The sequence below is a fragment of the Lepidochelys kempii genome, chromosome 1, assembly GCF_965140265.1.
Source record: "Lepidochelys kempii isolate rLepKem1 chromosome 1, rLepKem1.hap2, whole genome shotgun sequence".
Classification (NCBI taxonomy): Eukaryota; Metazoa; Chordata; order Testudines; family Cheloniidae; genus Lepidochelys; species Lepidochelys kempii.
In genome coordinates, this window is record NC_133256.1 from 199,616,716 (window position 1) to 199,643,384 (window position 26,669).

At 41.9% G+C, this 26,669-nt stretch overlaps 1 protein-coding gene across 4 annotated transcripts in view; it reads left to right on the top strand.

The window, feature by feature from the left end:
• The window catches only part of GRAMD1C (GRAM domain containing 1C), an 83,597-nt gene that overhangs the window by 48,464 nt on the left and 8,464 nt on the right, over positions 1 to 26,669 (top strand). For 3 of the 4 annotated variants that reach the window (XM_073308639.1, XM_073308647.1, XM_073308656.1), the window contains 8 exons: positions 152 to 270; positions 1,518 to 1,641; positions 6,654 to 6,828; positions 14,441 to 14,584; positions 16,474 to 16,592; positions 17,259 to 17,401; positions 22,634 to 22,737; positions 25,646 to 25,825. In XM_073308639.1, coding sequence (XP_073164740.1) covers positions 152 to 270; positions 1,518 to 1,641; positions 6,654 to 6,828; positions 14,441 to 14,584; positions 16,474 to 16,592; positions 17,259 to 17,401; positions 22,634 to 22,737; positions 25,646 to 25,825 — 1,108 coding nt within the window. The remainder of the gene's footprint in view (positions 1 to 151; positions 271 to 1,517; positions 1,642 to 6,653; positions 6,829 to 14,440; positions 14,585 to 16,473; positions 16,593 to 17,258; positions 17,402 to 22,633; positions 22,738 to 25,645; positions 25,826 to 26,669) is intronic. The other variant, XM_073308648.1, reaches the window with a different exon arrangement.

The window sequence follows — 26,669 nt, forward strand, 5'->3', positions numbered from 1 at the left end:
AATGTGTGCTGTTTCTTAGAAAGAAAGCTTTCTTAGACAATAACAGGGATGGATCCAGATATATCGAGGGTAAAATAATCTGTTTGTGAACAGGTAGAAGTAGCAGCTCTTCACTGCAGCTTTTGACCAACAATGTGCTTTCTCTTTTCAGAGACTGACCAAACAGGAGTTCTGGCAACTGGTACAACAGAGCTATGGCTCTGAGCTGGGCCTGAACAGTGAGGAGATGGAGAGCTTTTACTCATCCTCTGAAGACAATGGACAGTCTAGGTAAGAAGATACTACGGATACTTATCTTTTATGGAAATAGAACACTGTTTCTACAACTCTGTCTTAAAATCCTCCTTCAAAATTGCCTCCATTACTGACACTAATCTGTACGCTTTTTAGTAGCCTTAGCAAAGGGGTTAAAGTACTGACTAGGCATAAAGACTTGATTGCCTTCACTCTGTTGTAGGTTGAGCAGAATTGAGACCCCTTAGTGCAGAGAAGTATGAGGAAGCTTGTGTTTCCCTGGCTTTTCCTGGTTCTGTTCAGGTAAAGGAATCTAGGAATTGTGTGTAATATTTTTAAAAAATCCCATACTTGTATTACTAACGCCACTTTAGATTGGGGATTCTCAATCTTCCCCATGATAGAATCTAGTCAGGCCCATCATCCTAGTAAGTAGTATGGATATTGCTGAGTGATTATGACCCTCTGCTACCTTTTCATGAACCCCAGGTTGAGACCCTCTGTCTTAGATTATTAAAATTGAAACACTTAAAACTGCTGCTTTATTTTTCACCGTTTTACAGTTTAATTCTTTTTTTTTTTTTTTTTGGCCAATGAAAGTGGATTTATCAATGTCTCTTTCTGGTTCTGTTACAGTTTCTTTGACTCCTTCAAATGACCTTGAGCAAAATTGTTAATTTTCAGCTTTACTCTTTAAACAATGTGGTCTTAATTGTCTACACGCCCTTAGATGGTAACGTCTTATAAAAGTGAACAAAAATTAGTGAATGCACTAACACTTAGTGCTGTTGTGTTTTGAATGAAGATGTTGAGGAAATGTGTATATCCCAAAAAAAGCCCCCGCCTGTTTTTTAAAAATGTTTCATAGTATAATCTTCAAAATATTTTGACATAGGATGCTAGAGGGATGGGTGTAAGAAAAATGCCTATTATAATAATCATTAAAAGGACAAAACTTTTCCATTTGAGGCCTAAGATACTTTTATCTCCCTACCATCCACAACATTAGCTTTCTCCCTCAGTTCACCATAACCTTGATTTATTAACTTTCCAGACACAGTGCTAAGCCAGGGTTTTCTCACAGGCACTTGGGGACAGGGTAGTTTGATGGGTTAATGAACTGGATGTAGGATGACTGAGCTGGGAGTCTTATGTGGCAATTCAATTAACGGTTTGTAGTGTATGTTTTTAAATTGAATAAATCTCCAAAAGTATGAGTTTGGTGCCATAAATGCTAAGAAATTAAATTAACGCTGTCTTTATTATCTTTTTGCTTTGGACAGATCCAGCATTTGTGATGATTCTGGAGACAGAGATGAAAAATTACCCAAAGCAATCTGTGAAATTCATGAACCCATCATTCAGATAGTAGAGGCAGAGCCATTCCATGGAAACACACTGACAGGAGTAAGTATTTAGACAGCCTCTCTTGCTTACTTAACAAATACAAATGTGTAGATCATACATCCTTAAGTGTGTATGTGTGTGTGTATGTATGTATGTAAGGATTACTCCTCCTACCTATGAAGGATGTGAAGATGAGAACAGTTTAGAAGATTTAGCATCTGGAGGTGAATGGGTCAAGGTCAGTTATTCATCTTTCAGAGTTTTAAGACTTTGCCTGCTGGCTGCTAGCATTTACATGAAATGGATTGTTTATAGTTCTGATCAGTTTTGAATTTTCTTTTACTTAAAGAATACATTATTATTATTATTTTATTATTTTTATTATTTATTGGCAGTGTGGTCAAGTGGGTAGGGAACTTGGTCGGGAGTGGGGAGCTCCTGGTGTCCCATTCCCTGTTCAGCCATTGATTCACCATGTGACTTTGGACAAGTCACTGCAACTCTTTGTGCTTCAGTCTCTCTATCTGTACAAAGAGGATAATTCTATTTATCCATCTTTATAGAGCTCTTTAAGATCTACAAATGAAAAGGACTCCATAAAACCTCTTATTGTCTTTTTTCCATTTCTGTGTTCAGACCCGCTCGCCTGATGCTTTTGTTCCAGATTAGAATCTCCTCACACTTCCTCGTAATTGTTCTAGATGTAGGGGTTTGTTAAAAGAACTGATTTTAGAGGGAAGATGGGAGTACTGGGGGAACAGACTGACACTTCATTCCTAGAGATTGGAGTGTGTGGGATAAGTTAGACCTATAGTGGCTTTAGGTAAGACAAGGTGTGTATAGGCTTTGTAGTTTTATCCCTTTTCTCAGAATGCTATGTTCCTATGGATAAGTAATACTTTGAAAGAAACTATTCTGAGTCACTGCATTATACTGGTCACAGCTCGCAAAGGGAAGTCTCTTACACTGCTAAATGCTTTTGGGCCTGCTGACAAACCATCTATGGTGAACAGGTACTGTAGCCTAGGGACCTGGTTTGTGGGTGGGAGAAACGTGGGATTCCACCCTGAGAGGAGTGGAGGTATCATGTATGTGCTGTCAAGCATGTATGTGCTCAAGGGAGACCTAACGGGAAAAAATTAGAGCTAATCCTGTAACAATGAAAGTGCCTTTGAAAATCTCACCCAGTAATGCCATTTTGATGAATATAGGCTCCAATCCTATGTACAGGCTCAATTTGTTGAAGTATATTTCTTAGCATCTGAGCGCATTGAAGTTTGAGAGAGATTAATCTGGGGGATTTTATTATTGTATAACTTACAATATGTATGACTGTTACATTTAGGTATACATTTTGTGTGGTCTTTGCTAGAGTAATTGAGCGACAGAATGCAAATATTTCAGGATTACAGAAGGAATAGAGGGTTTCAATAGTTATTGAAGTATTGCTGCCATAAGATGTCTGAATAAAGCTGTGAAAACTCATTATGTAGTTTAGAGGTGACCTGCAAAAGGGGAAAAACTGACTCATTCCCTTTTTGCTGCTTTTTGATGTATAAAGGGGGACGGAATCTTTTTCCAAAAGAAAATTAAAAAGATAAAGGCCTAAAGGATTTGTCTTTTTTTTTCACATGAGAAATTCAGATCTTGTCTACTTCTGGAGAACTAGTAGGGTTTTGACATCATAGGAACTAATGTAATATCATATTTATGGTGTGTATTTTAGTTCCTGTTACACATTTTAGTCATCCATGGAGATCTCAGAAAGACAAGATGCTTGACAATCATGATAGTTTTCATAGATGTTAAGAACAGAAGGGTCCTCTGTGGGGGGTCCATCAAGGCTGGCCTCCAGCATAACTCAGACTGAAGAATTTCTCCCAGTTACCCTTGTATTGAGCCCAGTAACTTGAGGGAGGAGGAAAAATATGTCATGCCTTATTTATTCTTCCAAAAGAAGAAAAACAAGGGAAATGCACAGAGTTTCCCCCCCTTTGTAGGCCATCTTTAATGCTGTTTAAATACAGCAAATATCTGCCAGGTTGTGCTTTTGAATGGAGTGTTTTTGCTTCCGTTATTATTCCAAGTGGTATTTCCAGTTACATTAATAAATCCATCCAACGCATGTCTTCTGAATCCTACATGCATCCTGCAAACAGTCACAATGATTTGAGTTTATTCAATAATAAATATTTCAGTAGCCATAAGGAAATAGGCCATCAGTATACAGCATGACTGCTCCTTGATCCTGACAGTGAGAGTGGTGCGGAAAGTATAGCCTGGTTCTTGTAAGCCCTGTTGCAAAAGAATAAAGGAAGAATGAAGAGTATTGCAACTTCATAAATATTTATGACAAATCCCACTTGATTTTTTGGGGGGCGGGAGGGCAGTGTCAGACTCCTGCAAACAGGACTTGCTAGGATCTTGAACAGCCATCTCTGCATTCAAATCTGTCTTCAGTTTTGCTATGATTAACCTTTTTGTGGTACATTTTGATACTCTTGGAGTTGATATAATGTTATCTCAAGAACATTTCAAGGGCTTTTGTATCCCACAGTTAATGTTTTAGCTTTTGCTTGACAAACTAGGAATTTGTTTTTATTAATTCTCTCTTTTTTTTTAAAAAAAAAAAGTGTGCAGCCTTTGTGTGCACCATCAGTCATGGTTTTCTTTTAAAGCACAGTGCACCTAACAGTATATACCAGTCGGTTGCCGAATTTTCCCTGACGCCAGAAATTGGTGCACAGCCATCAAGACATATGGTGCTGTTCTCCTTGACAAAAATTGCATGCACTGATCCCCATTCTTGGACTTGACTAGGCACTAGTAGCACTGAGCAAGTCTTAGGAGGAGGTTTGCCAAGCTTGGTGCCAAATTTGGGGTTTCAAAGAGATGTACGACACCTCCTCCCTCACTGTACATTTCCAGCTTCTCCTGAGGACTCGTGGAACCACTAGACTACGTATGTGCCTCCTACCGCTTTTTGATTTTAGTAGCAGTTTAATTTTTTTTAAAAAAAGTTAATATTTCTCTTTAGCCCTTGTCTAATGGCTGGAAGGTACAAGAAATCTGGGTTTAGAATGTATATGTCATGCATGCATAAAAAAAATTTCTGATGGGCCAGTATGTCTTGGGAATGGTCTTCTTCTCAGAAGTGTCATGCTTCACCCATTGCCTTGGGTTAAGCCCATGCAGGGTGGTTTAAACTCCCCTGTTGTCTTCAAATCCATGGTCTCTCTCAAAATGCCATCAGAATAAGAATTCCTTGGATCTGTATCAGGTGTGGAAAGATGGATGGGACCTTTGTCTGTACAAAAAGTGCTTGCCACAGGTGGCTGCTTCATCCATCTCCTCACCCAGACTGGAGAACCTTGATGCTGAAATACTGATGCAGTGAATTATTCTTTCCCCTTCCCATTGTCCTACTTCTTCCTTTGCACTCCAGTGTGTTGCATGGAATTCACGAATTGCTTCCGATTCAATACCAGTATCTGATTAATTTGCTTCCGTAATTCAATCTTCCCTTTATTTTGGCATAGAAAATACCTTGCCTCTTTATATTGAAGTCACAAATTCAGTGCTGGCTTTTATGCCCTTCAGCTGTCCAGCTTTGTACTTTGAATCTCTCAATCACCCAAGCTATGTAAGGTCAGGTCTACATTTTGATAACAGACTTCCAAGGAACACACGAGCGCTACAGAAAGTGGTGATGATTATTCATGTAGATGGAGCTCTTCCTTGTGAATCAGCACTGAATTAGTCTTCCAACATGGTGGTAAGGCAGATGAGTTAAAATCATTTAGGAAGACAGTTTGATCGCATTATGCTGCACACATCAGAGCTACGAAGTTTGGGGCCACATACTGCTCTTGATCCACAACCAATGTCCTACTGAAGACAACAAGAAGTTTGCACAGAGACTGAGGATAGAATATGGCTCTTATATAGGAACTAAACCTTTAGGAGGACCACCATCCCTGCCCTTTCTTTGGCTGTGTTACTTGTAGTTAGCAGATTTGCATGCTCAATCTCAATAAATATATGCAAATTAGAATGATAGAACCATAGAAATGTAGGGCTGGAAGGCACCTCAAGAGGTCATCTAGCCCAGTCCCTTGCACTGAGGCAGGATCATCCCTGATAGGTATTTGTCTAACCTGTTCTTAAACCTCCAATGACAGGGATTCCACAACCTCCCTTGGAATCCTATTCCAGAACTCAGCTATCCTTATAGTTAGAAGGATTTCCCTAATGTGTAACCTAAATCTTCCTTGCCACAGATTGAGTACAATACTTCTTGTCCTACCTTCAGTGGACATGGAGAACAATTGATCACAGTCCTGGACACAATACTTCAACTGAGGCTTCACATGAGCATGACAGTAAACTCCCGTGTCTTACATATGACACTTGTGTTAATACTCTCCAGATATTAGCCTTTTTGGAAACTGGATCACGTTAACTCATATTTAATTTGTGATCCACTATAACCCCTGCATCCTTTCCTGCAATACTACTGCTTAGGCAGTTATTTCCCGTCTTGTAGCTGTGTATTTGATTCCCCGCCCTCCTTTCTAAGTGTAATACCTTGCATTTGTCTTTATTGAATTTCATTAGGTGTGCAGTTGCTTGCCTGAATTTCTATAATAGTCTGGCCCCACAAGTGTCATAGTTGGGTTTCAGAGTTAAGTCATTATGAGTCAGTCAGTCAATAGGATTGATGGGGATAATTCACACCTCTGAGTGTCTCAAATGGTGCTGCATCATTTCACTCTTGAAAGGTTACCTTCACAGGAATAGTGACTAGGAACTGATTTCAGCTGCAAGCTTCCATTTGGCAGAATCTGCCTTGGAGCCATATAAATAGATGAGGGAGGCTGGATACAGAGAAGGAATTTCACAGCCCAGTATTAGGGGCAGTACTTGCGCCAGGTAAGTGGTAAATAGAATTTGGACAGCCAGCTTGTTTACACTTGTCAATTGTAACTTTTTTTTAAACTAAGCTTGTATATAAAGTGTTTATGAAGGTTATTATAGTCAATTATACCATTTGCTGACCGCTCTTCCCATAGGGGTCTGAGCAGGAGGAATCCCAAAATGAGAAACAGGACAAGAGGAGCCTTCTGTTGCCTTCAGAAAAGAAACCATTTAAGCTAGAGAGACGCAGGCTCCCAGCACAGTCCCTGGAGCCAATCGATAATGAGAATCTTCTGGAGAAGAGCAGTGCCTCAGATAGTGAGGAAGAAGGTAAATAGCTGCTCATTTAGAAATCCAACTGAGATCCGTAACATGACTGTAGTCTGGATCTCAAAGTACTCTACAGTTCCCCGGGAGGGGGTTACATGTCAGAGCTGCTTGAACATTTTCTGACAAAACGTGGTTTTGTCAGAAAATAAGGTTTTGTTAAAAGCTATATCTTTTTACAGAAATTCATTTTCCAAAATGGTTTTGAAATGACAAACATGGGGGGGGGGAAACCATGCAATTTTGAAAGTTTTAGTTTTGAAATTGTGGGCATTTCTCCACTCTTTGACTTTTCCAGCTTTTCCCAGTTGGAAAACAATAAGAGAGCCTGTGGGAGGGAAAGGGTTTCCCCACATTTTTGAAACTTTTCCAATGGGAACATTTTCACACGGGGATTTTTCTCTCTGATTTTCACAGAGAACAATGCCTATTTTCCATCTAATTCTAGTAATTATCTCAATTGTACAGATGGGGGTTGGGAGGGAGGAGAGAGGAGCTGAGTCAGAGAGCAGGGAGAGATTTGTCCAAGATCACACAATGTATCTGTGACAGTGTCAGGAACATAACCCAGATCACCTGACTCCTAGTCCATTATTCTTACTATTAGACCATGTTTCCTCTTGAAGGCTTTTCATCTTCAAAGCATATAACGAATATTTAAGAAAGAAATGGGAACAAAGAGGAAAGAAACTTTACAAAATGTTTGTGACTATGACTTGGCTTTCTGTTTCAGAGTAACATGAATATTCAACTCCCCAAAAGAGCATGTTCAGCACTATGAATCTGCATTACACGTATACAAATCTTACATGGTGTTGTGTAATAACTTACCCCCTTTATAGTTTGTGTGCTATATAAATAATTTACATGCATTTCTCCATCACAGATATATTGCCTATAGCAGTAGAAAGTTGCAGGCTTTATCATTTTAGTGTCCTTCTGCAGTTTTTCTGTTTGTCCTAGAGCCTTAGGTTTTTATAGTCTCTCTCTCTCTCTCTCTCTCTCTCTCTCTCTCTCTTTTTTTTTCTTTCCCCATTTTGAAGACACTTATAATGTAATCAATTGACTCTTTGTCCTATTCACCCAGCTGGGCAGAAAATTTACCCAACATTAAAAGAGCCGCAACAAAGATAGGCTCTATCTTAATGGTAACTTTAAAGACTAGTTGAGACTATTTGACTTCTTATGTTAAGCAAATAAAAGCTGACAGACTCAAGTAGATTCAAGGCCTTTTGTTCAAGAAAGAAAAACTCCTATTCATGCTTCTTGTCCTCCTGCTTTTCTAGGGTGAGCTCTTTGTTTATTCTTGAAAGCAGGACTTTCTGGTTCCACTGCACAAAATGGAAAGAGATCTAGCCCAGCGTTTCCCAAACTTTTGAAAGCTGAGTCCTCCTCAGAAACCAGTTGCAACTGCCCTTCAACATGTGACATTTTAGGCCTATCCATCTTGATTTAGACCTCATCTACGCCCTCTGGCTAGTCCTTTGTGCCCGCCCATTCTGTGTGAGTCGTGCTTCACACTTTGGGAAATGCAGTTGTAGCAGGTGCTGTGGGGAATGACCACATGTCTTCCTCTTCCAGCAGCTTCTGGATTTTTCTTGTTACCACAGCATCAACTAAACCTGAGGCTGACAGAGTCTTGCCTACACTAGGGGTCTGTTTGTTCTTTTATGTATTCAGCTTTACCAGTGTTAGCACCAGTGGAATTTTTTTTCTATCATTCTCTAGTGCTGAAAAGGCTTTAACCGTCCACAGCTGTCTGGTGGCCCAGGTATATGGGTTTCTACTTGTGGTACCATAGTCCTGAATTCAGATCCTGCGGATGCCCAACATTGACACACCCTTGTAACCAAAAAACCTGACAAAGCTCAAAAAATAAATTAATAAAATCTAATTAATTAAAAATGAAACCCCCAATCCCAACTGGTGTTTACCTCAGAAAGGGAGAAGTGCCAGAGACTGCATATGACTCCAGGGACTTCACTTTTTGGTAGCAATTTTACATGGAAGGCACCCACATGCTACCATGATGGGCAACAATAAAAAACCCTAGGATGGTACACAGAAAATAGACTAGCCTGTCTTTTCAGTTACTTAACTATGTACAACAGAGAGACAACTGTAAGTGTCTTGAATTCTTTGCTTAAAATCTTAAAACACACGTATTCTTTTTTGGATTTAATTTCCATTTTTAAAAATGCGGTTTGGGATGAAAGAGAAAATAGAAGTGTTTGTTTGAATGTGTGATGTGAGAGCCAAGCAAGTGCACTGAATGTTTGATTTTTCTCACAGGTAGGTGGGATCACACATTTGAAATTTGGGATGACTGAAATAAGTGCAGTTGCATTTGTTTGGGTGTGCCTGTTTCCAGATCCACAGTACACATAGAATCATAGAATATCAGGGTTGGAAGGGACCTCAGGAGGTCATCTAGTCCAACCCCCTGCTCAAAGCAGGACCAATCCCCAATTAAATCATCCCAACCAGGGCTTTGTCAAGCCTGACCTTAAAAACTTCTAAGGAAGGAGATTCTACCACCTCCCTAGGTAACGCATTCCAGTGTTTCACCACCCTCCTAGTGAAAAAGTTTTTCCTAATATCCAACCTAAACCTCCCCCACTGCAACTTGAGACCATTACTCCTTGTCCTGTCCTCTTCTACCACTGAGAATAGTCTAGAACCATCCTCTCTGGAACCACCTCTCAGGTAGTTGAAAGCAGCTATCAAATCCCCCCTCATTCTTCTCTTCTGCAGACTAAACAATCCCAGTTTCCTCAGCCTCTCCTCATAAGTCATGTGTTCCAGACCCCTAATCATTTTTGCTGCCCTTCGCTGGACTCTCTCCAATTTATCCACATCCTTCTTGTGGTGTGGGGCCCAAAACTGGACACAGTACTCCAGATGAGGCCTCACCAATGTCGAATAGAGGGGAACGATCACGTCCCCCGATCTGTTCGCTATGCCCCTACTTATACATCCCAAAATGCCATTGGCCTTCTTGGCAACAAGGGCACACTGCTGACTCATATTCAGCTTCTCGTCCACTGTCACCCCTAGGTCCTTTTCCGCAGAACTGCTGCCTAGCCATTCAGTCCCAAGTCTGTAGCTGTGCATTGGGTTTTTCCGTCCTAAGTGCAGGACCCTGCACGTATCCTTATTGAACCTCATCAGATTTCTTTTGGCCCAATCCTCCAATTTGTCTAGGTCCCTCTGTATCCTATCCCTGCCCTCCAGCGTATCTACCACTCCTCCCAGTTTAGTATCATCCGCAAATTTGCTGAGAGTGCAATCCACACCATCCTCCAGATCATTTATGAAGATATTGAACAAAACCGGCCCCAGGACTGACCCCTGGGGCACTCCACTTGACACCGGCTGCCAACTAGACATGGTGCCATTGATCACTACCCGTTGAGCCTGACAATCTAGCCAACTTTCTACCCACCTTATAGTGCATTCATCCAGCCCATACTTCTTTAACTTGCTGACAAGAATACTGTGGGAGACCGTGTCAAAAGCTTTGCTAAAGTCAAGAAACAATACATCCACTGCTCTCCCTTCATCCACAGAACCAGTAATCTCATCATAGAAGGCGATTAGATTAGTCAGGCATGACCTTCCCTTGGTGAATCCATGCTGACTGTTCCTATCACTTTCCTCTCATGTAAGTGCTTCAGGATTGATTCTTTGAGGACCTGCTCCATGATTTTTCCGGGGACTGAGGTGAGGCTGATAGGCCTGTAGTTCCCAGGATCCTCCTTCTTCCCTTTTTTAAAGATTGGCACTACATTAGCCTTTTTCCAGTCATCTGGGACTTCCCCCATTCGCCACGAGTTTTCAAAGATAATGGCCAATGGCTCTGCAATCACAGCCGCCAATTCACATGAGGAACAGGAGCTGTGTATCTCAATATGTTGTTTAAAATGTTAATAAAAGCATATTACAGGATGTGCTTAGTATACAAATGTCAAATACTTATAGCTTTGAAGTTTTAAAAACTATTTGATCTAAAATTAAAAAAAAAATTGAAGCTTTTTATTAGTGGAAAAATAAGGTTTTCCTTTCAATGTTGACTCAGAAATCGCACAAAAAATTTTAAATTAATATCACTTTTGAGATGAGATCCATCATGTGAATGATCAGCCCAACCATGACTAATGTAACCAGTGCAATCCTAAAATGTGGCATGTCTGGACTGCATAATTGTGCTCATTCCTTCTGTCACACTCCTGTCTGCGAAGAGGTTACCATGATTTTGAGTCCAGTTGTTTCAAGGGCTCTGTTCTCTGTGCACAATGTTGGTGATATTTTTCCAGTGGAGTGGAAATCTGTTTGGTTCCTTATCTTTACCCCAGCTGTTTCTGGTTGCCAGGTCTCTGTGTATACAGTGTTGCTGATATATTTTTTCCATTGGAGTGGAAATCAATTTCTCATTTGTTTGGTATGCCCTGTTCTTGTCAGTTTGGCTTCTTCAGAGTCCATTGGTCTGGCATGTATTATTTTGGGTTCCTTGTTCTGCTGTTAGGAGTTAAAAGGCATTTGAGCCGAGGCATTGTTTGAAAAGAGAGGAATTAGATTTTGAGTGTCTTCCCAACTATCTAATTTGTAGATGAGGGATTAGGTGGTTTATTTTTTTTTAATTTATCTAATTTTGTGCAGCAAATCTTACAGGAAACCTTATAATGCAATGGGTCTAATTCCGTGTTGTCCAGCACAGTCTGTTGTCATTTACATTGGTGCAAAGTGTTGCAAATACTACCAAGTCCAAGTGGTAGCATTTTATATTCACTTTGCACTGGTGTGAATGAACACATAAAGTAGAGGGTACCAGAGAACCAGGCATGCTGTCTCCAGTTGGAATCAGGACATTTGAGGTGATGGGTTTAGCTAGGTTTTGGTTATACAATAACTTTTTCATGTAATCTGTTCAGGCCAAAATATTCATGCAATTGCACTCCATATACTTGCCTTACAGGTTTAAAAACTGGAGGACCTAAAATGATACATTAGGCTAGCAGTCTAACCTTTCACTTGTAGAATCTTTATTTCAAAGCCGGATCCAGGATGTTAGTAAAATGAGTTTAGGGTCCACACAGGGGGTATGTGCCTCTGACAGATTATCACTACATGGTCCTGCACAGGGCTGGAAGAGCAGGGACTTCTACAAGTGAATATTGAAGAATATGGGCATAACTGCCTGGAGGATGTTTGCACAGCATCTGCTTCCACTGTTACTAACTTGTACCAGTTTTAACAGGAGTTCATTTTCACAGGCATCAACTCCATATGAGCATTAACAAAAAATAAATCTGTGGCAAAAAAAAGGGCTGCAGCTGTGTTTAAAGAGGAATGAGGTTTGAATCCTAACACAGAAAGTGACTTCTGCTTCATGTTCTATCAATCCCTCAAATTAATGACAACACTTAATTTTTCAACAAAGTACCATTACTTGTAACACCAAGTGTTCCAAAGAGTTCAGAGAGACTGCAGGTAAAAATATTTCTCTCCGTTTTCATAGCTGTTTACTTTGTCCCTTTGACTGTACTTTGTGTCTTCATCAGTTTCACGTTTCCCTATACAGCCCGCAAGTCTTACAGGGTTTGTGTGGGTTTATTCACACAGCAATGGGGGAGAAACACTTTTACATGTAATTATACAAACCCAGTAAATTTGTCAGAGATTTGGGGGCAGAAACAATAACTAAAACTACGTCTTACTCTTCAAAAAAAATGATTAGATTTATGAAAGGGACACTATCAATGTAAAATGCTGGTTAGTGGTGATTAATTAAGGATGATATAGACCATTTGAGGATGAGGGTTCGTAACCAGCATAAGTAGTATGAGTTATTACGCACCAACAAATTTTAGGTAGTTTTTTTTTCTGGGAGATGTTAATAAAATAAAGTATCTGACTCGCTGTAAATCAGCTGGCACCCAGTTGTTCAAAATGGATGTTTATACCAAACTGTATAAAGCTTGCTGTCTATGAGGACGGTAAATAGGCAGTACAAAAGGCTAGAAGTGGGTTAGGGTTAGATGTTAAAGCTGTCAGAGCTAACATGATACTTGTAAAGCTCACCCAAAGTCTGGACCCTGATGGCATTTACGTGGGCCTCTACCCAGAGTAAATATTGTAAATGTCATTGTGTAGGCTGTAAACACTCCCCGAAGTCCTGGCTCCTTGTAATGTATTTCAACGCAGAAAAATTCTTACCATAGTGAGTAATCACTTTACGGAATTGGTTGGCTAACTAGGCATCTCTGTAAACATAGTCTTGATCTTTGGGTCCACCCTATAATTACAAATGGAAAAGCATATTTTGTAATCAGAACATATCACAGGAAGAGAAGTGCGTGTGTTTATGTATACCTTATTTTAGTCTCCTGTTTGGGATGTAAATAGGATGTTCAACTTCGAATTCAGGACCCCAGAAGTGAAAATGTGATGGTATCATGAAGGTGATTTTTGTTTTGGATCACTTGTCTGCATATCGCAACTGGAAGTTTTGAATGGGACAGATACAGGACTAGAATACTAGCTGGCTGAAAGCATCCTCAGGGGGAGGGCATGGGGGACGGGAAGTTGAGAATAGATTATGAGCTGCCAAGGACACCAGACTCCCTTAAGAGGAACAACACCTCCCCCCCGCACCCGCTATCACATCTGAAACCTCAAAAGCTCATTCCTGCCTGGTAGCAGAGGGTGAAGGCAAAAGCAAGTAGCCCAGCAGCTAAAGAATGAAACTCTGCAGTGGAGCAGCACTGGGTCTCCATAGAGACAGCAGGAGTGGATGCAGGCGCAGGAGAAAGCATCTCCTCACAGCTCTGTGTTAATGGGGGAGGAGGGTAAAGCAGGTACCAGTGCCCTACCCAGGATTACAGTGTGGGAGCATACCCCCTTACATTCCCTTCATACAGAGACAGATGGTAGGTGAGGAAGGTATTTTTTGTTAGGAGCAATATTTTTTTTTTCCCAAATTACAAAAAAAAAAAAAAAAAAAGCCAATGAAATATATGTTTTTACAAGTAGTCTCCTGCAGCACTTACACAGCAAACATGGTAGCATCCTGCAAGAGTATGGCAAGCTGAAAACCAAACTGACTAGAAACTGACTACCAACAAAAATGAAAGTGACTTGTCTATTTTCATTGTCCAGTTGAGTGATGTATACAAGGCAAACAGCTGGCCTAGAGTGAATAGTGACAAGTAAATCAATAACATAGTGTTCCTTCTGTTCTAATCCCCTCAGATGGTTCTTGGAGGGCTAGTAATGCATTTAAGAAAGATTTTTAACCTGACAGGGACCATGTTATTGAAGGAGTAAGTGATGCTATTGAAAGGGACTGATTGTCCCCAACTGAGGCTTTCTACCTGGAAAAGTACTGGTGAAAAGATAGTGGATGGGGCTGGTTGGAAGACCAGCTCTGGGCTGTCTCATAATGGTAAATACTGTGCTGTTAGGTTTGTGGGAGTGGGAGAGAAGTGTGGATTAATGTTTGGTAACTGGTTGAGCCACAACAGAGGATCGAGCATAAAAATGTCTTTTTTTACTGTGGGCAGATGATGGGGCCCATCCATTTCCTTAACGTGTTCTCTCTCCATTTCCTTATCAGCCAAGGAGACTGTGCCTGAGAATGACCTGCATGGGAGACTCTTTATTAATAGAGTTTTCAATATCAGCGCAGACAAGATGTTTGAAATGCTTTTCACCAATTCCCATTTTGTGCAGAAATTTCACAACACCAGGAATATAGTAGGTAATATAGTTTCCCCTTTCAGTTCACGTAAAGATTTATGCTAGAAAAAATTGCATGCTCAATCTTGGTGAGAGAAGTGTTAATGTAGTTGGAGATGAATAACCAAAATTCAACAGATTCTGCCCATAAAGGGGGAATTAAACCTGCTTTTAAAGATAAGGTTCTGCTTTGAAAATGACTACGTAAGATGGGCCCTTTCCTTCTCTGTGTGTGTCAAGACTCAAAGCTCTGACTGAAGTAATAAGTATTTACACTTTTACTACTTTTTGCCAAGTCCAGCTCTAGGACAATGAGCTGGAGTCTCTTCTACTTACTACATCAGCATCAGAATTGTTAGCTATGTTCCAGTGACAGGACTAATCAGTTGCACCTGTGCTGCCTCACTGACGACAACAGCTAGCACAAGCGTAACTGAGGGAAGAATGTGAAGGTAATAGGGTTGGCCAGGAGTAATAATGGCAGGATCTTTTTCACATAATCTTTCTTATTCAAAATGAAAAGAGATGTAACTAAACTACCAAGGTGTGTACAAGATTAGATTGATTAACCTCATGGATTTTACTGCTGTAACCTGTGTCTGTCCTCACCCCACACCCTTTTTATTGTTTTAACCCCACCCATTGTGTCCTAGATAATATCAAATCTTAGTTTCTTTAGAGCAGGGACCATATCTTTCTATCTGTGCTGCACTTTGCCTAGCATATTTTTGGTGCTGTAAAATAATAATGGTTATACAAGAGTCAGAAAGAAATGAGCTTGACTTTTAGATATGAGTGTGCAGGACTGTCAGAAAAACAATTTTTATTTATAAACTGAGCATGATTGTTCTGGAGTTATTGAGACAATGAACACAGAAACAATACCCTCTTTATATTCACTTTTCGGAGTAGAACATTCACCGTACACTGTAATATTACAACATTAAAATCAATCACATATTAAATTATTTAAAGTCTCTGCTTTATTGATTAGGGTATTGGCTCAATAGTTTGTTTGTTTTTTTAATCATGTTATACTCAAATAATAGTAAAGTCCATGCAATTTGCACATAGAATAAATCATTGCATACTCCTAAATAACATTCACAGGCTTTAATTTTCTGGGCAAGTAAATTTTATTCATTGGGATCATAGAAACAGAAGATAAAGTCCGAAAGAGAGTAATATTTTTTCAGTGTCCGATTTTAAGGCTAATCAGCAAGAACTATCTCTTTTACTAATGCTAATGAACCTTATAGTCATCCTAGGCAGATAGAACACAGTGTAATTTTTTATTTAAAGCCTTTCTTTAATTTTTCCCATGGTCTATTCTGCTCTTCTAGCATCTAGCGGACATAAAAGTCCAGAAATACTGGCCAGCGCTTCTCTCACTTTTCCCTCTTCTTGTAAATTACCAACCATCTGGATTGGTTCCAGGTGGGCCTTTCCACTGGAAAACTTCTATGTCCAACAGCAAGGAAGGAGTTACAAGCAGAAAGTGACAAGAGAGTGTGTGTTGAAGTATTCCTTCCCTCCTCCCCCAGCACACTTCTGAATTCTGACCTCTAAACACTCAGGCCCCATTCTCCATTGCCTTACCTTCATGTCCTTGTTTACACCTATTCAGAGTTGGTGTGAAATGGTCTCTGATCAGAGTGATGGTGTTTTGCTGACAGGTGTGAATGATGATGCAAGGTGTGCAAGGCAAGGGAGAATCAGGCTCTCTGGCATCCCTCAGTGAGTAACATGAGCTGATTCTACATTGTGTTAAATAGTAAACATACAGGGACTCACGAAGGAGAGGAGCAGACCTTTAACCTGTTCACTCTGAAACCACTTTCAACTAAGTTAAGGATTGAGACCACTCCCTATCAATTGTTGGACGTTAATAATTATACATTTTGTGACTAGATGCTGTATCGACCCCTTGGAATATGGACAGCAGTGGCAATCAGTTGAGGACCCTCACCTACACTATAATGATTAACAATCCGCTCATTGGGAAGTACACAACTGCAACAGAAAAGCAGGTACTGTGTGCATTCACAATGTGTGCCAAAATGAGAGAAACCCTCACTTCAGTATCTGCTACAGTAATGACCACACTGCAGAGTTTAGGAGTTTGAATGTGGCTCAGCAGTTAAATGATGATGATCAGCTGCCCTCCACATCTTTAATAAACACTTATATAGTGCCTTTCATCTTCAGAGAGGTTAGTAAACCTTACTTCTTCCCCACAATCCTTGCGGGAGTAAGTGTGAGCCTTATTTTATAGACAAGGAAACTAAGACACAGTGAAGTGAAATGACTATTCAGAGGTCACACAGTGAGTTAGAGGCAGAGCCAGGACTAGAACTCAGGAGTTACTGCCCCCCCGCCCCCAGGCTCACGCTGAGAGTTCTAGACCAGTGGTTCTCCTCCTCTTTCATACTAAAACTGTCCTGTCCTGCTGGGAGCTAACTAGGAGCCTTCTCCCATTTGGCAATGTGGGAAGGACAGTGGTTGCCAACCCCTATCTGTGACCATTATGAGTTCTCCACCTGTCTCATTTTCTCAAACTATTTCAGATTCTTTCCCTACTGCCAGTAGCTTTTAGGTGGTAGTTATGCTGGCATGATGAACCCAAAGACTGAATGAAAGAGAACTGAGACAGGGTATTTAAAATGTCTTTTTTCCCCTTCTTTTTTTATGGGTAGACCCTGAATAAACAGAGCCAGAAAGGTCAGTCTTATCGCATAGATGCAGAGGTGCTGACGCATGATGTCCCATATCATGATTACTTCTACACTGTGAACAGATATTCCATCACCCGCACATGCAATCAGAAATGCAGATTACGGTGAGCCAGAATGGTGTGGGGCGGGAGAGCCATGCTGTATGCACTGAAATATACTTACTAAAAGAGGTGTCTACAGCATGGAAAAGTTGCATTTCTTTGCACAAATTTCTTCCCTTGAAGTGTGGTTCCACTGTGAAAAATATGTAAAAATGGCCCCTTCTCATTCACTGTATGTGTTTCCTGCAAGTATTAGTCAGCTCTGGTGGCTTTTAGTGACAAAAATAAGGTTTTACTCTTCTGCCCTGCACAGCTAACGTAGTTTCAAGAGAATGAGCTGGGTTGTACTCCTCCTCCTTGGGAACTCTCCGTGGAATTGTTTACCAAGTACCAACAAATTACACCTGTGTATGCTCCTGCACAGTTGTTATTGCCAAAGGCATAACTTGAAGCTATTAAATTGCCCAGGTGTAAGTGAAAGTGTAATTTGGCCTGCACCACCTCTACTAGTGGGGATGGTGCTCACTAGAAAGAACCCAGCTTGAATCTCAGATCCCAAGCTGACTTTGCAGACTTGGGAGTCAGGAAAATCATCTTATAAACTGAGCACATCTGATGTGAAAATCACTGAGACAATGAACATGAACCCTCATAATACCATTTTTACAGTCGCTTTTTGGCGCTGAAGCACACTGCGTAAGAGAATAGGTCTAGTAGCAGCTAATGCTCAACACTGCCGTGTGGGAAACCCAGGTTTGATTTTAGGCTGGGATCTCTGGCACTGGGAGTATGAAGGGAAAGGGGTGAACTCTGTGCCTGGGGAAAACTGAATGCCTTGAGCAACCCTCCTAGCTGATGTAAGGGCTTGTCTTCATGTACAGCGCTACAGTAGCGCAGCTGCACCACTTTAGTGAAGACACTACTACACCAGTGGGAGAGCTGCTTCTGTTAGCATAGTTAATTCACCACCTTGAGAGGCAGTAGCTATGTCTGGGAGAAGCTATCCCCTCAACATACGCTGTCTACACAGGGGGTTAGGTTGGTATAACTACTTCACTCAGGGGACCCCTGAGCAATACAATTATACTGATATAGGTCTGTAGTGTAAACCTGGCTTACGAAGCAGCATTGACTGGCTCTGAAGAGAGACTCCTCTGGTCCTTCTCATACAGATGTATGGTGATCATAACGTGTCAAGGGGAGAGGGATATACAAGCAATGCACGTAGAGTGTACGTGTAGGACAATAGCAAATACAGTATGTAACACCATATGTAACACTGAGCTATAATTAAAAAGAACAGGAGTACTTGTGGCACCGTAGAGACTAACAAATTTATTTGAGCATAAGCTTTCATGGGCTACAGCCCACGTCATCGGATGCATAGAATGGAACATATAGTAGTGACATATATATAGTGACAAAGTTCCTGCTCTACCTTGGTGGGTCTTGCGCTTATTGGTGGATTGGCTCGCCTTGGAGCTTCACGGCAGCCCTCAGCTTGGCTGTTTTTCTGAACCCACAGTCCCGGGCGATTCCTCCTGTGTCTGACTAGGAGTTGGGAGGATATGGGGGGAACCTGGGCCCTCCCTCTGCTCCGGGTTCCAGCCAGGGCCCTGTGGAATGCAGCTGTCTAGAGTGCCTCCTGGAACAGCTGTGTGACAGCTACAACTCCCTGGGCTACTTCCCCATGGCCTCCTCCCAACACCTTCTTTATCCTCCCCATAGGACCTTCCTCCTGGTGTCTGATAATGCTTGTACACCTCAGTCCTCCAACAGTCCGCGTTCTCACTCTCAGCTCCTAGTGCCTCTTGCTCCCAGCTCCTCACACGCACACCACAAACTGAAGTGAGCTCCTTTTTAAAACCCAGGTGCCCTGATTAGCCTGCCTTAATTGATTCTAGCAGCTTCTTGATTGGCTGCAGGTGTTCTAATAAGCTTGTCTTAATTGTCTCCAGAAGGTTCCTGATTGTTCTGGAACCTTCCCTGTTACCTTACTCACGGAAAAGGGACCTACTTAGCCTGGGGCTAATATATCTGCCTTCTATTACTCTCCTATAGCCATCTGGTCCGACCCTGTCACAATAAATATATATTAGTGTGTGTGTGTGTATATACACACACACACACACACACACACACACACAGAACATGAAAAGGTGGAAGTAGCCATACCAACTGTAAGAGGCTAATTAATTAAGATGAGCTATTATCAGCAGGAGAAAAAAACTTTTGTAGTGATAATCAAGATGGCCCATTTAGACAGTTGACAAGAAGGTGTGAGGATACTTAACATGGGGAAAGAGATTCAATATGTGTAATGACCCAGCCACTCCCAGTCTCTATTCAAACCCAGGTTAATGGTATCTAGTTTGCATATTAATTCAAGCTCAGCAGTTTCTCCTTGGAGTCTGTTTTTGAAACTTTTCTGTTGTAAAATTGCCACCTTTAAGTCTGTTACTGAGTGTCCAGAAAGAAAAGGAGGACTTGTGGCACCTTAGAGACTAACCAATTTATTAGAGCATGAGCTTTCGTGAGCTACAGCTCACTTCCCAGAGAGGTTGAAGTGTTCTCCTACTGGTTTTTGAATGTTATAATTCCTGATGTCAGATTTGTATCCATTTATTCTTTTGCATAGAGACTGTCCGGTTTGGCCAATGCACATGGCAGAGCTGCATTGCTGGCACATGATGGCATATATCACATGAGTAGATGTGCAGGTGAACGAGCCCCTGATGGCGTGGCTAATGTGATTAGGTCCTATGATGGTGTCTCTTGAATAAATATATGGACAGAGTTGGCACTGGGCTTGTTGCAAGGATAGGTTCCTGGGTTAGTGTTTTTGTTACGTGGTTGCTGGAGAGTATTTGCTTCAGGTTGGGGGGCTGTCTGTAAGCGAGGACTGGTCTGTCTCCCAAGATCTGTGAGAGTGAGGGATCATTTTTCAGGATAGGTTGTAGATCCTTGATGATGCACTGGAGAGGTTTTAGTTGGGGGCTGAAGGTGACAGCTAGTGGCGTTCTGTTATTTTCTTCGTTGGGCCTGTCCTGTAGTAGGCGACTTCTGGGTACTCTTCTGGCTCTGTCAATCTGTTTTTTCACTTCAGCAGGTGGGTATTGTAGTTTTAAGAATGCTTAATAGAGATCTTATAGGTGTTTGTCTCTGTCTGAGGGATTGGAGCAAATGCAGTTGTATCTTAAAGCTTTGCTGTAGACAATGGATCGTGTGGTGTATCCTGGATGGAAGCTGGGGGCATGTAGGTAACTATAGCGGTCAGTAGGTTTCCGGTATAGGGTAGTGTTTACGTGACCATTGCTTATTAGCACAGTAGTGTCCAGGAGCTATAATTAGAGCTGGTAGACCATCAGCCTTAGCCTGGACCAGTCCACTCAAGTGATCCACTTCCTGGACACTACGGTGCTAATAAGCGATGGTCACATAAACACTACCCTATACCGGAAACCTACTGACCGCTATTCCTACCTACATGCCTCCAACTTTCACCCAGACCACACCACACGATCCATAGTCTACAGCCAAGCTCTACGATACAACCGCATTTGCTCCAACCCCTCAGACAGAGACAAACACCTACAAGATCTCTATCAAGCATTCTTACAACTGCAATACCCACCTGCTGAAGTGAAGAAACAAATTGACAGAGCCAAAAGAGTACCCAGAAGTCACCTACTACAGGACAGGCCCAACAAAGATAATAACAGAACGCCACTAGCCATCACCTTCAGCCCCCAACTAAAACCTCTCCAACGCATCATCAAGGATCTACAGCCTATCCTGAAGAACGACCCATCACTCTCACAAATCTTGGGAGACAGGCCAGTCCTTGCCTACAGACAACCCCCCCAACCTGAAGCAAATACTAACCAGCAACCACGCCCCACACAACAGAACCACTAACCCAGGAACCTATCCTTGCAACAAGGCCCGTTGCCAACCGTGCCCACATATCTATTCAGGGGACACCATCATAGGGCCTAATCACATCAGCCACACTATCAGAGGCTCGTTCACCTGCACATCTACCAATGTGATATATGCCATCATGTGCCAGCAATGCCCCTCTGCCATGTACATTGGTCAAACTGGACAGTCTCTACATAAAAGAATAAATGGACACAAATCAGACGTCAAGAATTATAACATTCAAAAACCAGTTGGAGAACACTTCAATCTCTCTGGTCACTCAATTACAGACCTAAAGGTCGCAATGTTACAACAAAAAGACTTCAAAAACAGACTCCAACGAGAGACTGCTGAATTGGAATTAATTTGCAAACTGGATACAATTAATTTAGGCTTGAATAGAGACTGGGAGTGGATGTGTCATTACACAAAGCAAAACTATTTCCCCATGTTTATCCCCCCCTCCGCCACCCCCCACTGCTCCTCAGACGTTCTTGTTAACTGCTGGCAATGGCCCACCTTGATTATCACTACAAAAGGTTTTCTTCCCCCCCTGCCCCCCCGCTCTCCTGCTGGTAATAGCTCATCTTAAGTGATCGCTCTCCTTACAATGTGTATGACAACACCCATTTTTTCATGTTCTGTATGTATATAAATCTCCTCACTGTATTTTCCACTGAATGCATCCAATGAAGTGAGCTGTAGCTCATGAAAGCTTATGCTCAAATAAATTGGTTAGTCTCTAAGGTGCCACTAGTACTCCTTTTCTTTTTGCCAATACAGACTAACACGGCTGCTACTCTGAAACATTTCTGATACAGTTTCTTCTGTTGGAAAATGCTTCCATCAAACCAGAAACTTCCCAAGGGAACGTGTTAATTGCAACAAAAATCTGTTTAAAACAACTGGGGGAGAGAAAAGCATTTTGACAAGGTCAAAGACATTACATTTTGACATTTTCAGAATGGAACATTTTAACTTTTTTTTGTTTGTTTTTTGAAATTTATTTAAAATTATATTAAAAAAGTCAAAGTCAAAATGAAACATTACAAATTACCTGAAAAGGATTTTTTTTCCCCCTGACATTTATTTTGTGAGATATAAACATCTGTTTTTATTCTTATTGGGAACTAAAGCAAATTTTGAAATGTGGAATGTCCTGTGAAATGGAAATTCAAGTTCCCACAGAGCTCTAGCTGCAATGCAGTTTATAGTTTTTCTCTACCCATGTCTAATCCCTACCTGTTCAGTGTGAGTGCTGCCACCTGACAAAGTCTTGACTATTTATAATAGTGACTGTTTTGGATTATGGACAACCACTAACTTTACCATTGATCACTCACTTTATCATTCCATTCTGTGCTGTGGCAGGCTTTCCACAGATGTGAAATACAAAAAGCAGCCATGGGGCCTCATCAAGTCTCTGATTGAGAAGAACACCTGGAGCGGGATAGAGGAGAATTTCAAACAACTTGGTGAGGATTTGCTTTTCGTAGTAACAGGGTGAAATCTTTTTTGTGGATGGATCTGGTAAATTTTAGTGGTCATGAAACTGATTCTACAAGAAATAAATTTACAAAGTGTGAGATTCTCTTCGTGTGTCCTTCAAGTCAGAGGATCCCCTAGGTCGGGGTGAGCAAAATTGGAAAGAGTCCAACGGAGGGCAAAAAAAATGATTAGGGGGCTGGAGCACATGATTTATGAGGAGAGACTGAGGGAACTGGGATTATTTAGTCTGCAGAAGAGAAGAATGAGGGGGGATTTGTAGCTGCTTTCAACTGCCTGAAAAGGGTTTCCAAAGAGGATGGAGCTAGACTGTTCTCAGTGGTAGCAGCTGACAGCACAAGGAGTAATGGTTTCAAGTTGCAGTGCGGGAGGTTTAGGTCGGATATTAGGAAAAACGTTTTCAGGAGGAGGGTGCTGAAGCACTGGAATAGGTTACCTAGGGAGGTGATGGAATCTCCTTCCTTAGAGGTTTTTAAGGTCAGGCTTGATAAAGCCGTGGCTGGGATGACTTAGTTGGGGATTGGTCCTGCTTTGAGCAGGCGGTTGGACTAGATGACCTCCTGAGGTCCCTTCCAACCCTGATAGTCTATGAAAACTTTTTGGCCTGAAGGCCATATCTGGGTGGGGAAATTGCATGCAGGGCCATGAATGTAGGGCTGAGGCAGGGGGTTGGGGTGCAGGAGCGAATGTGGTGTGGGAGGGGGTGCGGTGAGCAGGAAGGGGCTCAGGGCAAGGGGTTGAGGCAGAGGAGGGGTCCGGGGTGTATGAGGGGGCTCAGGGCAGGGGGTTGGGGTGCAGGAGGGGTGTGGGGTGTGGCAGGGGGTTGAGGTGCATGCACGGGGCTCAGGATAGGGAGTTGGAGTTCGGGGTGCGGGCTCTGGCCCGGTGCCGCTTATCTGGATCGGCTCCAGGGTGGCAGCAGCATGCACCAGGGCCAGGGCAGGCTCCCTGCCTGCCCCAGCCCCACTCCGGGAAGCGGCCGGCACTACGTCCCTGTGGCCCCTGGGGAATGGGAGGGTAGAGGGCTCCCCCTGCTGCCCTTGCCTGTGGGTACCTCCCCTGAAGCTCCCATTGGCCATGGTTCCCTGTTCCCGGGCAATGGTGTCATACCAATAAAATAAAAACTAGCAGGATCTTATTAAAGGGGAAAAGACAAAATGCCACATTTATTGTGAATATAGAAAGAATCATAGTAAGTAGTTAGTTATAGCTATAACATTCCATTCAATCTCCTATTTATTCACACATTCATTCATACACACACACACACACACACACACACACACACACAGGTTCTGCAAGGTTGTTATCATAGTTACCAGCCTTAGAATTGCTCATGCCAAGCCACTGGCCAGGTGGCCTGGACATGAGGAAGGAGCAGGGCCTTGTCAGATGCTCATCTGATGCTTCTGGAAGATAGTTTGCAGAATCAGACCCCAAAGTTCTCACTTTCTAGAGTCCATTTTTATAGGAATTTATTCCTATGGCAGTCTATGGGAATTGCTTCATCATGCTGTTGCTGAATCAATCAGCAGATGGCACATTCCTGACGGCTCCGTGCTGCCAGATGTTATCTTGTTCTTTGGTTCTCCCATCCTTGAGGCTGTTGGGTGGATTCCAGTCTTCCCTCCAGGGGTCCTCTGGTTATTTCCACTTGACGCCTTCTTCAGCCGATGTACACTGGATTCTTAGGCTGGCACCTCCCTGATCATTCAGTTATTATCCACACCAATCAACCATCCACATACATCCTGTATCTCTATTTTAATCACAATTGTTAACAAAGTGAGATGAATACAACAAAAGGGCGGGGAGTCTCTGGGTGCTGTTTCTGTTGTTACAGAGTATTGCTTTGAGTCTCCCTCTGTGTGCATCCGATGAAGTGAGCTGTAGCTCACGAAAGCTTATGCTCAAATAAATTTGTTAGTCTCTAAGGTGCCACAAGTCCTCCTTTTCTTTTTGCGGATACAGACTAACACAGCTGTTACTCTGAAATCTGTGTGAGCAGTTGTTGTTACAAATAATTGCTTTGAGAACTGACTCTGTCTTAGAACGTACTAACACAATTAGCAGCTTGCAAGTTTCACAAAGAGAGGGAGAGAAACAGTACCAAAAACCAAGAGACCTCTTCATTAGTAATACCCTGGAATTTAAACTATGGGGAATCAAACTTATTTGTGATTTTAATACAGAACTTCTTTAATATGATCCAACAACGGGAGCTTCAGGGGGAGGTACCCACAGACAAGGGCAGTGTGCACAGACCTCTGGCCCCCTCTCCCAGGGGCTGCAGGGATGTGGTGCCAGGGCCCACAGTGCCATGGGGGTGGCAATCCCACGGGCCAGATCCAAAGCCCGCGGGCTGTAGTTTGCCCACCCCTGCCCTAGGTCAATATATTGCTAACTCTGGGGTGCCACTGTATTGTGCTTCCAGTATGTTATCAAAGGGCTCCTACAAAAATTTTCCACTTAGCAATCAATAGTCTTGTGTCCAGGGGATTGGGGTCAGCTCCCAAGGAGGAGGTGTGAGGATACAAAAAAAAAAAAATCCATTAATTTGATTTCCCATTTAAATCAAAGTGCTTCCTTGGTTGTAGCTATGAGAAAGAAAGCAACAGCACTTGGCAAATACATTGAGCTGTACTGTGCTGGAAAAGTATACATTTCATACCTGTAAAGTACTGAGTGTAATGATGGTAGTACAAGTCGATGGTACAGTTTAAGGAATCTCTTATGTATCATATATATATTTTCTAGAAGACAACAGCCTCTATTGATTTGTTTGCCTTGCCTGTTATTTTCTCTATCATAGCCAGATAATGTGAGCTTTCCATTTGAAAAGCAAAGGGAAAAATAAATACTTATTTTCAACTGTAGAATCAGATCTGCTAATGGAAGAATATGCAATAACCCAATCTATAGAAGATCCTGGGAAACTTATTGCCCTAAGAAGACGACGACGGAATTTACACCGGAATATGGCAGAGCTGCTTCCTAAGCGTTCTTCACAGCACTCTTCTGGGGACATTGGATTAGAGTCCCAGGGCAACGTAGTAGGTGGGTATAGCAGCAGTTAGAGAGGGTGTTTTAATTAGTAAAACAGAACAAACGTGATGCCACTATGTGTATTTGTTAGACCCAGTTAGATAAAGACAGCTGGATTAATAGTTTATGTTTATTTTACATTACTAAAGCTTAGATATACAGGATCTGGAGCATGTCTGATCCTCTTTGCAGTGACAAGCATCTGCTGAACTCAAGTCCAATCTATAATGTATTCTGCTCCAAGGTAACTCTAAACACAGCACAAAGCTTGCACGGGAAAAGCAATGCAACCTGATTTTAAGAACTTGCACAAAATCCCAAAGCATTTAATTTTTGGACTTTGACTAAACAGGTAACTGAATGCAGTCCTTGAAACGGTTACAATTTTACAGTTGCCCCCTGGACTCATCATCCCAAATGATCATCTTGTTTTGTATTTTTAATTAAACTGACTTCTTTGTCAATCTTCTGGCTGCTTCAGTCGTTTCTGGGGCACTGAAGCTCATCTAGCATTATTGCCCCTTCCTGCCACTAGACGTGACAGATTGACTCGCCATGGCGTACAGTAACTACTTTGAAAGAGAAAAGGAACATCTGTGCAATAATGAGTGCCAGAGAACTCTGACTTATATGAAACAACTTAAATTGTAACCACTGAATGGAGAACACAGACCTTAAACCAGGAAAAAAGCCCTTGAGAATACCAGAGTAAACTTGGGTTAGTAGCATATGTAACTGTGTTAATTCCCACATTCCTAATCTGCCACCATTGCTCCAGCTTTCCAGGTGAGTGCTTTTGTCTCCATGCATGTTGCAGCCTTAATGTATGTCCCTTTGCCAGGCCAGGAAATCTGAA